Raw genomic sequence first — 14,113 nt, 5'->3', positions numbered from 1 at the left:
AGTGAAGACATCAAAACTATGAAATAAGACATATGGAAACATGTAGTAACCAAAAAAGGTGATTGTGTTTCTTCAAGAGTGTGCAAGCTGTCATCAAGTTAAAGGGTGGCTACTTTGAAGAATTTCAAAATCTAAAATATATTTGAAACACTTTTTTGGTTTCTACATGATTCCATATGTGTCAATTCATAGTTTTGATGTCTTCACTATTATTCTACAATGTAGAAAATAGTACAAATAAAGAAAAACCCTTGAATGAGTAGGTGTGTCCAAACTTTTGAATGATACTGTATATTCATTCATTTGGTGACTATGAACACATTATCACTCTCTGTTGGACAGGTACTGTCCACAGGGAACTTTTGACTGATACTTTTAACTGGTACTTTTAACTGGTACTGCAGGTGAATGCATAATGTTTAGGACATTTGATTAGTTTGGGTTCAAATTTCTACCTTAGTTGTTGTCACAATCTTAATCACTGATGTATCTATGCCACAGACTTAAAACACATCACGTTTCTGTATGAAAAAAATTGTCCCCTGACAATAACGGAGCACTCTGAAGAACATTTCATTTCTTAAGACTGCCAAGCCTAGTTTGACAACACATTATACGCTGCATGAAGCTTTTCAAGATACCTGCTTTTTTATCTTACAACTCTGGCTTTTAAGGAGCTTCTTTACTTTGAATTCCATTCAGATATGACTATAGCAGTGAATCCTGAATGTGGACTTCTCGTTTCTGTTTATCCTGGGAAAATAAGGCATAAACACAACAGAGAAATGAATTAAAGGACATAAACACAGTGATATGCAAATACATTGGAGATCCAACTAAAGGCTCTTTCTCTGGGGGAGTTGAGATATTGGCACAGGGGCAGTTTATACATTGCACCATTGGAAGTGTTGGATTGTAAATCAGTTAGGTTTTATGTAACACACACCACACTGACTCATTATTTGTTCCCAGTATCTGTTAGCCTTTTGAGATTTTGTAGTAACTTCAACTGCAGTACACTCTAATGGTGCAAAAGTGTTGTTGAACAAGTGTCTGGGGCAGGACTGAATGTGAATTTGTGCATAAAATACATCTAGTCCAGTAAGTAGTGTTGGCTCAGTCTCCAGTGTAGGCCTCTGATCTAAAGGGGCCCCAGCCTAAAAAGCTCACCCAGTGGAGATCACACCACACAGCACCAGTGGGACATGATGGGGGTGCCTAGGATGGGAACCATTCTAACCATGGGAACCAAGCTAAGTCACCATTCCGGTTGCCAGACAGACAGGTGATGATGACATGGAGTCAATTCCTTTAGCCTTGGCGTTTAAATGACCTGCATGCAACCTGTCATTTCTTCTTGTCCCCCTAACCCTTGTCCCCCTAACCCTTGCCTCCCTCACCTGTCCTCTCTTCTCTTCTCACTTCTTCCTCCTCTGACTGAGCCCAGTCCTACGCTCTCTCTTCGTTGTGCTGTGCTGCTGTGTTTGGTCAATCTGGTGGATATTTAGTAGTTGTTTCCATATATTTTATATGAGAGTGGCCCTACTGTTTCCAAGGATGTTCTACACTGCCTGTGAAACCCGGACTTGAACAGAAAAATAATATGAGGGCATCTAAATGACATAAAACATTTATTCACTTAATGTTATAAATTAACATAAACAATTCCTAAATTGGTATCCCTCCACAACTACATCACCCATTAGGTTTTAGAATCATTTTGATGTAGCCTGCCTCAGTGTAATTTTGTTGATTTAGAACATTTGAGGAGTATTCTGATCGTCACTGAAGTGTGTCAGTCTTATGGAAATCTCATGTAGGGGCAGTCTCAATGTTGTTGTGTTTCTATGTTGTGGTGTTTAAGGTGCCTGAATATCTGACCATCTTCTGGCTGTTTTGTATGTGTCTTTAATTATTGTGCTATTGTTTGACGTAGTTATTAAGGATCCTATTCTCGCTATAATTTAGTTCAATATGACTTAACAGTAACTAACAATATGGAACACAATCACCATTGAGGTATCAAATTGTTTGACTTGAATACATCATTTCTTCATGGAAAATAGAGGAAAATATATCAACCATAAGCATTATTATTATTATTACACATACGCCTGCAGTTTAGAATACTTCTGTTATACCTGTCCAAATCTAGATGTTGGTAATTCAAAACACAGCAAGAGTTTTGGTTTGATGTTAACTTGACCAAATGCACTTTTATGAGATGGACTACTGTACTACCACTGTATTACTACTATATAAACTCTGTACAAATAATTCATAGCTAAGCTTGTACTTTCCAGCAATGCCCATTTCTCTTTGTTTGTGTGTATGTATGTGTGCTTGTGTGTTTTATATGTATGTGTGTACACAAACACATACATACGTGTGTGTGTGTGTGTGCACGTATGTGTGTGTGTGTGAATGCATATGTCCGGTTCCTCCCCCCAGGACTCAAGACCATCGTCGGTGCTCTAGTTCAATCGGTGAAGAAATTGTCAGACGTTATGATCCTCACGGTCTTCTGTCTCAGTGTCTTCGCCTTGATTGGACTACAGCTCTTCATGGGCAACCTGCGGCAGAAATGTGTCATCTGGCCAATCAACTCCACTGAGAACTTCCTGGCCAATGGCAGTAAGGGCTTCGACTGGAACGAATACATCATGAGCGAGAGTGAGTCCGACACATGGCCAAAAGATGTGTGACACTGAGACAGAAGACCGTTTCGACTTATAACATTTGAGCTGAGTTTGAGTTAGGGGTGCCAGGTAGGCCGTGCCTACCAGAGAATCTGATCAAATGTCTCTTTTAGTTAATTGGTCGATCGCATCTGTTTGTCTGTCATAGTCTAAAATAAACACTGTAATGGAAAACTTAAGGTTACTTTCGTAACCCCGGTTCTCTGATAATAGAGTGAGGTATCTCACAATGAAAGATGTCTCTTAAGGTGGATCACTATGGAGGCTCAGATCACACAACATCTGTCGGAACTGCCTTCTGGTCATTTACAAGCATATATTTCGCCCTACATGCTTGCAAACAGGGAAGCGTGGTGAGATGCCTCACTCTACTATCAGACAACCCGGGGATACAACAGTAACCTTAAAGGGACACTTCGGGATTTTGTCAATGAAGCCCTTTATCTACTTCCCCAGTCAGATGAACAAGATGATACCATTTTTATGTCTCTGCGTGTAGTTTGAAGGAGGTTTCTAACTAGCGTTAGCACAATTGCTAATTAGTGTTAGTCTATGACTTCCAGTCATTGCGTTAACACTAGTTAGCATTGGCTTACGAAAATACCTCTATCTTCCTTCATACTGGACACAGAGACATAAAAATGATATCCACAAGATTATCTGACGCTGGGGTAGTAGATCAAGGGTTTCATTGCCAAAATCTTGAAGTATCCCTTTACGTTCTCTTTGAAATATTAGTTTTGGTAGCTCATAATGGGATATAGCCCACTACCGTTTCACAGATATGCTCTCCGAAGCCAAAACAGTCCCGACAGTATCACCCCTCAGAGGCTCCGACACTGAGGAACGTATGTGCCAGGAAGGCGCAGTGACCTCCAGTCAGTAAAACCTCATAAAGGTATTCACCTATTCAATATTGTTTGAAACATTAGTTTTGGACTGATGCCCAACTGAGCATTCTACTCAATGCATCGTCAACGAGCGCTGATGAAGATTTTAGCAAAAGTGCATTCAAAAGGAGGTGAAAAATTGGTAGGAAAACCTTTTATCTTGCTAACATTAGTATTGCTAGCTATTTATGATTAACTTTGCTAGCTAATGACAACATTGCCATCTGTCTAAAGTACATTTGATGACATGATAATGCTGGCAAAGTTGTTTCCTACTAAATATTTGACTACTTTAGTAATGTCATCGTATTTCCAGGCCCTGTAGTGTAATTTAGCCTCCGGTCCAGAATGACTGGGCTCATCATGACTTTAGGGCACCACTATTGCACTGCCGGTATAGGGCAGTTTGAGAACGGTTAAAGAACGTTCATGGGCCCTTAGGCTAATATGACAGCCTCCATTATCCAATGGAATAGCCGTTGACGAGAGAGGGGCCTACCCGTGTGGAGAGGTGCCCAGGAGACAAAGAGCTGGTTGCTCCTCCGTAAAGCCCTCATCATGTCAATGTACAGTAGGTGCGTAAATCGCGTAATGGACATAAACAATTGAGACGCTCTTCTTCTGTGGAAGAAAAATTAAAAAGCTCCAAAGTGAGGCTATTACACGCATTGCTGACTTTAGGCACAAAGGTGGGGTTTTGCTGTAAGGTAACCTTGGATAACCCTGTGGCAAATTGCAGGCACGAGTGGTGGACTGACAGTGCAAACAGCTCACTCACTCACTTTGTGGACATAAAGGCTATGATAAAGTGGTTTGAAAGAGAGAGCTCAATGCATTCCAGTAGCTCAAATGGCTGCTCTGAAGTAGCCTCATGCACATGACCCAAAATGGGAATAAAGGATTTGGCACTGGGCGTAAGCGACGTGCACCCTTCATAAAACGACATATCACATGCCACTTCATTATACAGTGAGCGTGTGGAAAGGGCCCTGGCACTCTGTATGGTCTAAAAATTTACACTTAGTGGCAGGCCTTGCATGGGCCAACATGTCCAGATGGGGATGGAAAATCTCTCTGTTCTCTTGGGTTAGTAGACCTCTCCTTAACGGGAGCTGCTAGGGCTAGCATTAACTCCGCTAACCAGCGCTTGCTTGGCTATCGCTTCTGGTGAGCCAGTTGATAGACGCCAGTGCTGTCATGCCATCCGTCCTGAAAAGGATGTGACAACGCTGCAGAAAAGGCAGAGAATGGTATTCATATGAGCATGCCGGAACCCTGTAGGTCCATCCGGTACCGTTCAGTCCTCCTGGACTGCCCCCAACCCTATGGGTGGTGAATATCTCCCCATTACTCTCCCTATACACACCAGCGTAGTGTCTGGGGCGAGAGGTGACGGGTCTACTCTAATGACGGAGAGCCCTTTGACTCAGATTAAGGGGACGATGGGACATAATCATGGGCTATTTTGTCTCATACTGAAAAGTCCCTCATCGTTAGTGACCCAACTGGAATGCTGAGAGAGTGGGGGCCATCCACCCTACACTGTAATGGAAAACTGTAATTTATACGTTCATTTGGGGTATTATCAACATTAAAATACTGTGAAACGTTTAACTGCAGCATACTGTAAATTTTGGTGCATTGTGGGAAAATGTTGTGGGTGGTGGGAAAGAATTGCTGTATTTCAAATGGTACTGTAATTCCACCCCACAGAATACAGTAACGCGCTGAATTTTTGGAGCACCAAAAACATTTTGACCGCTAGTGGGTGCATGGTATTGTTGTATCTGTCTCATTAACATATTTTGAGGAGTGCCTTATAAGAGGCTATATTGCGTGGTTAGAATGCTCCATGTATAGGGGACAGATTGAAGTGGCAACAAGTCTTAAACCTGTACAGGTTGAGCACTTTGCTATGTTCTTTTGGTCTGTTTTGCTCTGTAGTTGCTGCCAGTTTGGAAGCCTTTGTTAAGGCATCTATAAGTGCAAGTGATATAAAACACCAAATATTCATTGATAGGGCAGAGCGGTGTAAGTTGAGCAAAAGTTTTAGTTGTGCCACCCCTTGTTTCTAGGAAACCATACACAGAATTAATCATTCGGCCGAATATTTAGGAAGAGGTATATCATTTGATGAAGTCTGTGGAGGAAGAAACCACATAGAAAAAGTGGTAAGCAAGTTAGGTCCAAAGAACTTATTTGAACAAAGTTAAAATAATTGATTGTGTTATAGGTTTCATGATGCTTGAATCTAAAGCAAAGTAGATTGTTTTAGATTGTTTCATAAATCAGTTGGGGTCTCTATAAGCTACAATATATGGTCCTAAACCTAGTATGAAAGTGCATCCTTGTATCTGTGTGGGCTAATGTAGTCAAAATGTTTGCCTTGGGGCCAGTTGAGCCAGTGGCCACTATACCATACAAATTATGATTATATTTTGTCTGTTTTATGCATAGTATGCATAGTATTTTTGCAATATGGCATGCATATGAACTCAACATTTTTATTGTTACAGAGCAGACATCATCATGCCCTGTGTATATAGAAATGTAAAATAAGCAGGGGTCTAGCCCCCTTAGAGGTTCTCCAGAGAGCAGCCAAGGAAGTGAGAGAAGGGATGAAGTCCATTCGAGCAGCAGCAAGGGATGAATAAATAGACTGGATGACACTGAAGAGGTACATTGACAAAAAAAGAAAAGAATATGTATCTGTGCGAAAGAGAGGCTATGAGAGAGTAGCAGAGGAACACAAGGTCTTATCTGATGACATGGAGTCTGAGCTTCCTAAATATATCAAGAATTTCGCAGACCAGTTTCATGGGCTTAGTAGCCTCAAATGCAGAGAACGTTTCTACGAATTGGCACATCGAAACAACGTCCCTGTCCCAGACATCTGGTCAAGAAATGGAAGGGTAAGTGATATTGAACTGAGAGATCTATATCTGAATGTAGGCATACATTTAAGATTAACAATATACCAAAACCCATTCCACAAATTAAACTTTGACCTACCAGCACTATGACCCACTGTCACAGGACTCCATCACCCACGTACCCCAAGGCGGCTCAACTTACCCTGTCCTTTTACGCGACTTACCCCATATCCGGGGTAAGTTGCCCCAAGAGACCACTTTTTTGTACAAGCTATGTTTTCAAAACTGTTATGTTTACATGAATTCTGATTATTTCCAGGGATACACAATATCCTGAAATATATGTAGATATCTTTGTTAGAAAGAAAATATATTTCCCTTGACATAGTGACTCTGAATGTAAGAAATGGCTCAGCTTACCCCACTCTCCCCAATGCTGTAATATGTAAACGCATTACCTAGCAGCCAACCTGCTTGCACCAATTCCGTGTAATTACAGTAAAATACTGTGAAATACAAACCCCTCCCCTCAATGTATTTCATTCATTCACTCATTATGATTATGGTAGCATTTACTTTTTCACAGTATTATACAGTCAATTCTACGGTATTGTACTGTGTGTCATTACATAGTGCTTGCTTACATACTGTATTTCGATTACAGTAGCTGTACTGCAATATGAAATACAGAAATGTACTTGCCACTGAGCTGCCTGTAAGTTACTGTCAAATTCACTCCCTCGCCTTTACAGTGTAGTAAGCCCCCTGTGGAAGAGCAGGGCACTGGCGAAATGATGTCACTCATCTGTCTCAAAAGGACAAAGGATAAATCTGACCACCCAGATATTCTATTCAGGAGCATTTGAACAGCTACAGTGCCTTTAAAAAATATTCATACCCCTTAACTTATTCTACATTTTGTTGTATTACAGCCAGAATTCAAATGGATTCAAAGTGAAAACATGTTTGAAGACATTTTTGCGAATTTATTGAAAATGAAATACAGAAATATCTCATTTATTTAAGTATTCACACCCTTGAGTCAATACATGTTAGAAACAACTTTGGCAGTGATTACAGCTGTGAGTCTTTCTGGGTAAGTCTCTAAGAGCTTTGCACACCTGGATTGTACAATATTAGCCCATTATTATTTAAAAAACTCTTCAAGCTCTGTCAAATTGGTTGTTGATCATTGCCGGACAACCATTTTCAAGTCTTGCCATAGAATTTCAAGCAGCAATTTCAAGCAGATTTAAGTCAAAACTCGGCGATGCAGGAACATTCACTGTATTCTTGGTAAGCAACTCCAGTGTAGATTTGGCCTTGGGTTGTAGGTTATTGTCTTGCTGAAAGGCGAATTCCTCTCCCAGTGTCTGGGCAAAAGAAGACTGAACCAGGTTTTTCCTCTAGGATATTGCCTATGCTTAACTCCATTCCATGTATTTTTTATCCTAAACAATTCCCCAGTGCTTAACGATTACAAGCATACCATAACATGATGCAGCCACCAATATGTTTTAAATATGGAGCGTGGTACTCAGTAATGTGTTATATTGGATTTTCCCCAAACATAACACTTTGTACTCAGGGCAAAAAGTGAATTGGTTTGCCACATTTTTTGTGTCTTGTTGCAAACAGGATGCATGTTATTCTGTACAGGATTCCTTCTATTCACTCTGTCAATTAGGTTAGTATTGTGAAGTAACTACAGTGTTGTTGATCCATCCTCAGTTTTCTGCTATCACAGCCATTAAGCTCTGTAACTGTTTTAAAGTCACCATTGACCTGGCTTCCTTCCCTTCCGGCAACTTAGGAAGAACGCTTGTATCTTTGTATTGACTCGGTGTATTGATACACAATCCAAAGTGTGTATCCAAAGTGTAATTAATAACGTCACCATGCTCAAAGGGATATTCAGTGTCAGCTTTATTTTTATTTTTACCCATCTACTAATAGGTGTCCTTCTTTGTGAGGCATTGGAAAACCTCCCTGGTCTTTGTGGTTAAATCTGTGTTTCAAATTCACTGCTCGACTGAGGGACCTTACAGATTATTGTATGTGTGGGGTACAGAGATGAGGTAGTCATTCAAAATGCAGCTCATTATGTGACTAGTTAAGCACATTTTTACTCCTGAACTTATTTAGGCTTGCCATAACAAAAGGGCTGAACACTTATTGACTCAAGATATTTCAGCTTTTAATGTTTTATTAATTTATAAACATTTCTAAAAACATATTTCCACTTTGACATTATGAGGTATTTTGTGTAGGCCAGTGCCAAAACATCTCAACTGTATATATCTGGTCTGTCCGCTATCCAACGAAAAGGGGTTGGTTGCTAGAGCTGCTGTGTTCCACAACACTTGCTCCTGCAATGGGAGGCAGAGCAGGTTACTGTCCAAGTACTTGAGCCAAATCCAAGGTTAAATAGAGACTTGCCGACCCCATTGTAGTGAACCATTACAAAATACTCATGAAAAAGTCAGTGATAGAATGGAAACTTCTCATAAACTCCTTAAATGCACATTGATTTGAAATAACCTCAAACAACTTAGATCTTTGGGTTTTCTTGTATTCACCTAAATTAAATCAGGAAACAATATAATTTCATGACACAAATTGCATCACCTTGTAACACTTTTTTTATCCACTGAAATTATAATATTGGTTCATTTATTAAAGTCGAGTACCTTGGGCATAAAAAATACTCTGGCCAGGTAAGTAATTCAAGTAAACCTACACTGCTGAAAATTGCAAGCTCCTTCCGGTTATACCGGGTGTTCCTGTTCAAACTGGAAATGCTATTTAATAGCATATAATAGCAATCAATATATATATTTTTTTACACGCTTTCAGACTACTACTGTAAATGAGTAAATATACACAGGAATCGAACAGTTATAAAGTAAAAACAGCCACAACCTTTTCAAATTCCCCAGAATTTGGAAAAGATGGAGCTGGAGTGTAGAGCTGCCGTCTTATCGTCTCTTATCCAACCATTTATTTGGATTTGTTTTTTTTGCTTTGTTCGTAACTTGTTTTGTACATAATGTTGCTGCCACCATCTCTTATGGCCGAAAAGAGCTTCTGGACGTCAGAACTGGGATTACTCACCTCAAATTGGACGAGGAGTTCTTCTTCAATGAGTCGGACACAAGGGATAAACTACGGACCCCCGACCAGGCCCAGATCCCCGTGATTTGCTGGAAAAGGAAATGTAGGTTTCGCGGAAACAGATCAGGATGCCTTGTGAGGATCAGGTGACGAGTGGCTAATCTGCCCTTGCCTTCCGTCCTGCTAGCTAACATTCAATCGCTGGAAAATAAATGGGACGAACTAAAAGCAGGTATATACTACCAACGGGACATTTAAAACTGTAATATCTTATGTTTCACCGAGTTGTGGCTGAACGACGAACATACAGCTGGCGGGTTATACACTCTATCGGCAGGACAGAACAGCAGCCTCTGGTAAGACACAGGACGGGGGTCTATGCATTTTTATAAACAATAGCTGGTGCACGATATCTAAGGAAGTCTCAGGGTTTTGCTAGCCTGAGGTAGAGTATCTCATGATAAGCCGTAGACCACACATCTACCGAGAGAGTTTTCATCTGTGTTTTTTTGTAGCTGTTTACATACCACCACAGACCAAATCTGGCACTAAAACTGTACTCAATGAGTTGTATTCCACCATAAGCAAACAGGAAAACGCTCATCCAGTGGCGGCATTCCTAGTGGCCGGGGACCTTAATGCAGGGAAACTTAAATCAGTTTTACCTAATTTCTATCAGCATGTTAAATATGCAACCAGAGGGAGAAAACAATTCTAGACCACCTTTACTCCACACACAGAGACACATACAAAGCTCTCCCTCACCCTCCATTTGGCAAATCTAACCATAACTCTATCCTCTTGATTCCTGCCTACAAGCAAAAATTAAAGCAGGAAGCACCAGTGACTTGGTCTATAAAAAAGTGGTCAGATGAAGCAGATGCTAAACTCAGGACTGTTTTGCTATCACAGACTGGAATATGTTCCGGGATTCTTCCAATGGCATTGAGGAGTACACCACATCAATCACTGGCTTCATCAATAAGTTCATCGATGATGTTGTCCCCTCAGTGACTGTACGTACATACCAAAACCAGAAGCCATGGATGACAGGCAACATTCGCACTGAGCTAAAGGGTAGAGCTGCCACTTTCAAGGAGCGGGACTCTAACCCGGAAGCTTATAAGAAATCCTGCTATGCCCTCCCAACGAACCATCAAACAAACAGAGCGTCAATACAGGACTAAGATCGAATCGTACTACACCGGCTCCAACACTCGTCGGATGTGGCACGGCTTGCAAACTATTACAGACTACAAAGGGAAGCACAGCCGAGAGCTGCCCAGTGACACGAGCTTACCACACGAGCTAAATAACTTCTATTCTCGCATCGATGCAAGTAACACTGAAACATGCATGAGAGCATCAGCTGTTCCAGATGACTGTGTGATCACGCTCTCTGCAGCCGATGTAAGACCTTTAAACAGGTCAACATTCACAAGGCTGCTGGGCCAGACAGATTACCAGGACGAGTACTTTGAGCATGCGCTGACCAACTGGCAAGTGTCTTCACTGACATTTTCAACCTTTCCCTGTCTGAGTCTGTAATACCAACATGTTTCAAGCAGACCACCATAGTCCCTGTGCCCAAGAACACTAAGGTAACCTACTTAAATGACTACCGACTGGTAGCACTCACATCTGTAGCCACAAAATGCTTTGAAAGGCTGGTCATTATCCCAGGAACCCTAGACCCACTCCAATTTGCACACTGCACCAAAAGATCCACAGATGATGCAATCTCTATTGCACTCCACTCTTCCCTTTCCTATCTGGACAAAAGGAACACCTATGTGAGAATGCTATTCATTGACTATAGCTCAACGTTCAACACCCTAGTGCCCTCAATGCTCATCACAAAGCTAAGGAGCCTGGGACTTAACACCTCCCTCTGCAACTGGATCCTGGACTTCCTGACGGGCTGCACCCAGGTGGTAAGGGTAACAACACATCCGCCAAGCTGGTCCTCAATATGGGGGCCCCTCAGGGGTGTGTGCTTAGTCCCCTCCTGTACTCCCTGTTCACTCATGACTGCACGGCCAGGCATGACTCCAACACCATCATTAAGTTTGTTGATGACACAACAGTGGTAGGCCTGATCTCTGAAAATGATGAGACAGCCTATAGGGAGGAGGTCAGACCTGACCAACCTCTCCCTCAACGTGATCAAGACAAAGGAGATGATTGTGGAGTACAGGAAAAGGAGGACCGAGCACTTCCCCATTCTCATCGACAGGGCTGTAGTGCAGCAGGTTGAGAGCTTCAAGTTCCTTGGCGTCCACATCACCAACAAACTAACATGGTCCAAGCATACCAAGACAGTCATAAAGAGGGCACAACAAAACCTATTCCACTTCAGGGGGCTGAAAAGATTTGACATGGGTCCTCAGATCCTCAAAAGGTTTTACAGCTGCACCATCAAGGCATCCAAACGGGTTGCATCACTGCCTGGTATGGCAACTGCTCGGCTTCCGACCGCAAGGCACTACAGACGGTAGTGTGTACGGCATAGTACATCACAGGGGCCAAGCTTCCTGCCATCCAGAAGCTTCTATACCGGGCGGTGTCAGAGGAAGTCCCTAAAAATGCTCAAAGACTCCAGCCACCCTAGTCATAGACTGTTCTCTCTGCTACCACATGGCAAGCGGTACCGGAGTGCCAAGTCTAGGTCCAAGAGGCTTCCAAACAGCTTCCCCCAAGCCATAAGACTCCTGAACATTGAATCAAATGGCTACCCAGACTTTTTGCAAAGCCCCCCCACCAAACCCCCACCCTCTTCTACGCTGCTGCTACTCTCTGTCATCATCCATACATAGTCACTTAAATAACTCTACCTACATGTTCATAATTACCTGAATTACCTCAACACCGGTGCACCCTGCACATTGTACCCCCTGTATATAGCCCCGCTATTGTTATTTACTGCTGCTCTTTAATTATTTGTTATTCTTATCACTTATTTTTTTTGGGGGGGGGGGGGGGGGGGGTTTCTTGAAACTGCGTTGTTGGTAAAGGGCTTGTAAAACAAACCTAGTTTAGAACAAGGCTGTAACATAACAAAATGTGGAAAAAGTTAAGGGGTGTGAATACTTTCCGAATGCACTGTATAGCAGCCTATATCCTAATTTCGTTTGTCAAACAGGTAGGCTACTTCTTATTTTCTAAATAGGAAGAACTAGACTCTAACACAAAGCCTTCTTGTTGTTAGTGAAGTCAAATTAAAATGAAGAGGTTGAAATTAATTATGCCTACTTTAATTTGCCTACTTTCAGTACCATGAGGTGTCCATTTCTGATTGATTGTGTCGCTAATGCTGCTTCAAGTTCCAGCACCACAATGTAAATTACTCGAATCTAGCTTATTGTGAGGTCATTAACTCTGATAAATACATCATGGGTAAGGAACATATTGTTTTTATTCAAATCAATTATAGTAGTAGCAAGCTATTAAAGTTAACCTCCGGTCCACCTTCTCATCTTCGCGCTCTCCTTCTCAAACTGAACAGAACATAGGCTATTCCGAGCCCAAGACATTGCATTTTTCAGACTAAGCCTAATCAAAAATGATTTTCTGAAGAATTCTTTGACTCTCCTCCTGAACTGCCACTGTAGGCCTACACAGCACCGGGTTGGTAGGGCAGCACAGAAGGTTTTGATCAGCAAGAGCAGAGCAGGCCGGGGCTCAGTTTTAGAATAGCCATTGTCGTGTGTAATGCAGCCTCGTTTTATTCACACCATCCCAGCACCTATCTTAGAAATATAACTTTGCTCTGTGCTTCTCCGAGCATGCACTTCATAGCCAATAGGCTATGGATCAATTGATAAAGACCACACTAAATATCCTATAAGCACACTTGATATTGCGCGCCCAGTAGAGAATCAAAGATGAGGGCTGGCATCGGGAACATATCGATATCCAGGTATAGCCATATTAAAACACTGAGAAATATTGAAATTTCATAAATGGCAAATTCCACGACCCTTCCCTGGACGAGATATAAAAAAGATATACTAAACCCTCCCCTTGACTGAAATGGAAAAAGAATGACCCATCCCCATTTCCCTCCAGGTACCCATTCTGTAAATGTCGATTCATCCCTAACCTTATAATATTTCCGGCCAAGTCGGCCAACGATGCTTCATAGGCATTTCAACACGGCTACATCAACTACATATTGTGGCAGCTTTCAGAGAACTTTCAGTTGATTTAATTGCAGCAAATATGCAACAAGAAATGTATTTCTTAGTTTTTTTTGCTCGTAGGCTTTTGTGTGCTTTTCAATAGCATTTACGGTCAGGGAACAGGAATACTCGAGGGGTTGCAATTTTCTTTGAAAGGAACATTTGAGATTTTCTGGAAAATATTCAACCCGAATGTGCTGGCTACTTAATGGGAAATTAAAGGGGCAAGGCAGCATTGGGAGGAGACGGACTGCGATGTTCAAAATATATTTGGGATCGTCACATCATGACTCGACCAAAATACATGTACAGTTCCTTCAGAAAGTATTCACACCCCTTGCCATTTTTTCTTCACA

The 14,113-nt window shown here is 41.6% G+C and overlaps 1 protein-coding gene across 1 annotated transcript in view; it reads left to right on the top strand.

The window, feature by feature from the left end:
• LOC135539915 (sodium channel protein type 8 subunit alpha-like) overlaps positions 1-14,113 on the top strand; it is a 113,040-nt gene that overhangs the window by 26,192 nt on the left and 72,735 nt on the right. Inside the window, exon 7 of the mRNA XM_064966167.1 lies at positions 2,452-2,673. Coding sequence (XP_064822239.1) covers positions 2,452-2,673 — 222 coding nt within the window. The remainder of the gene's footprint in view (positions 1-2,451; positions 2,674-14,113) is intronic.

This window comes from Oncorhynchus masou, chromosome 5 (assembly GCF_036934945.1).
Source record: "Oncorhynchus masou masou isolate Uvic2021 chromosome 5, UVic_Omas_1.1, whole genome shotgun sequence".
Taxonomy (NCBI): Eukaryota; Metazoa; Chordata; class Actinopteri; order Salmoniformes; family Salmonidae; genus Oncorhynchus; species Oncorhynchus masou.
This window is presented reverse-complemented; position numbering and strand designations above follow the sequence as displayed.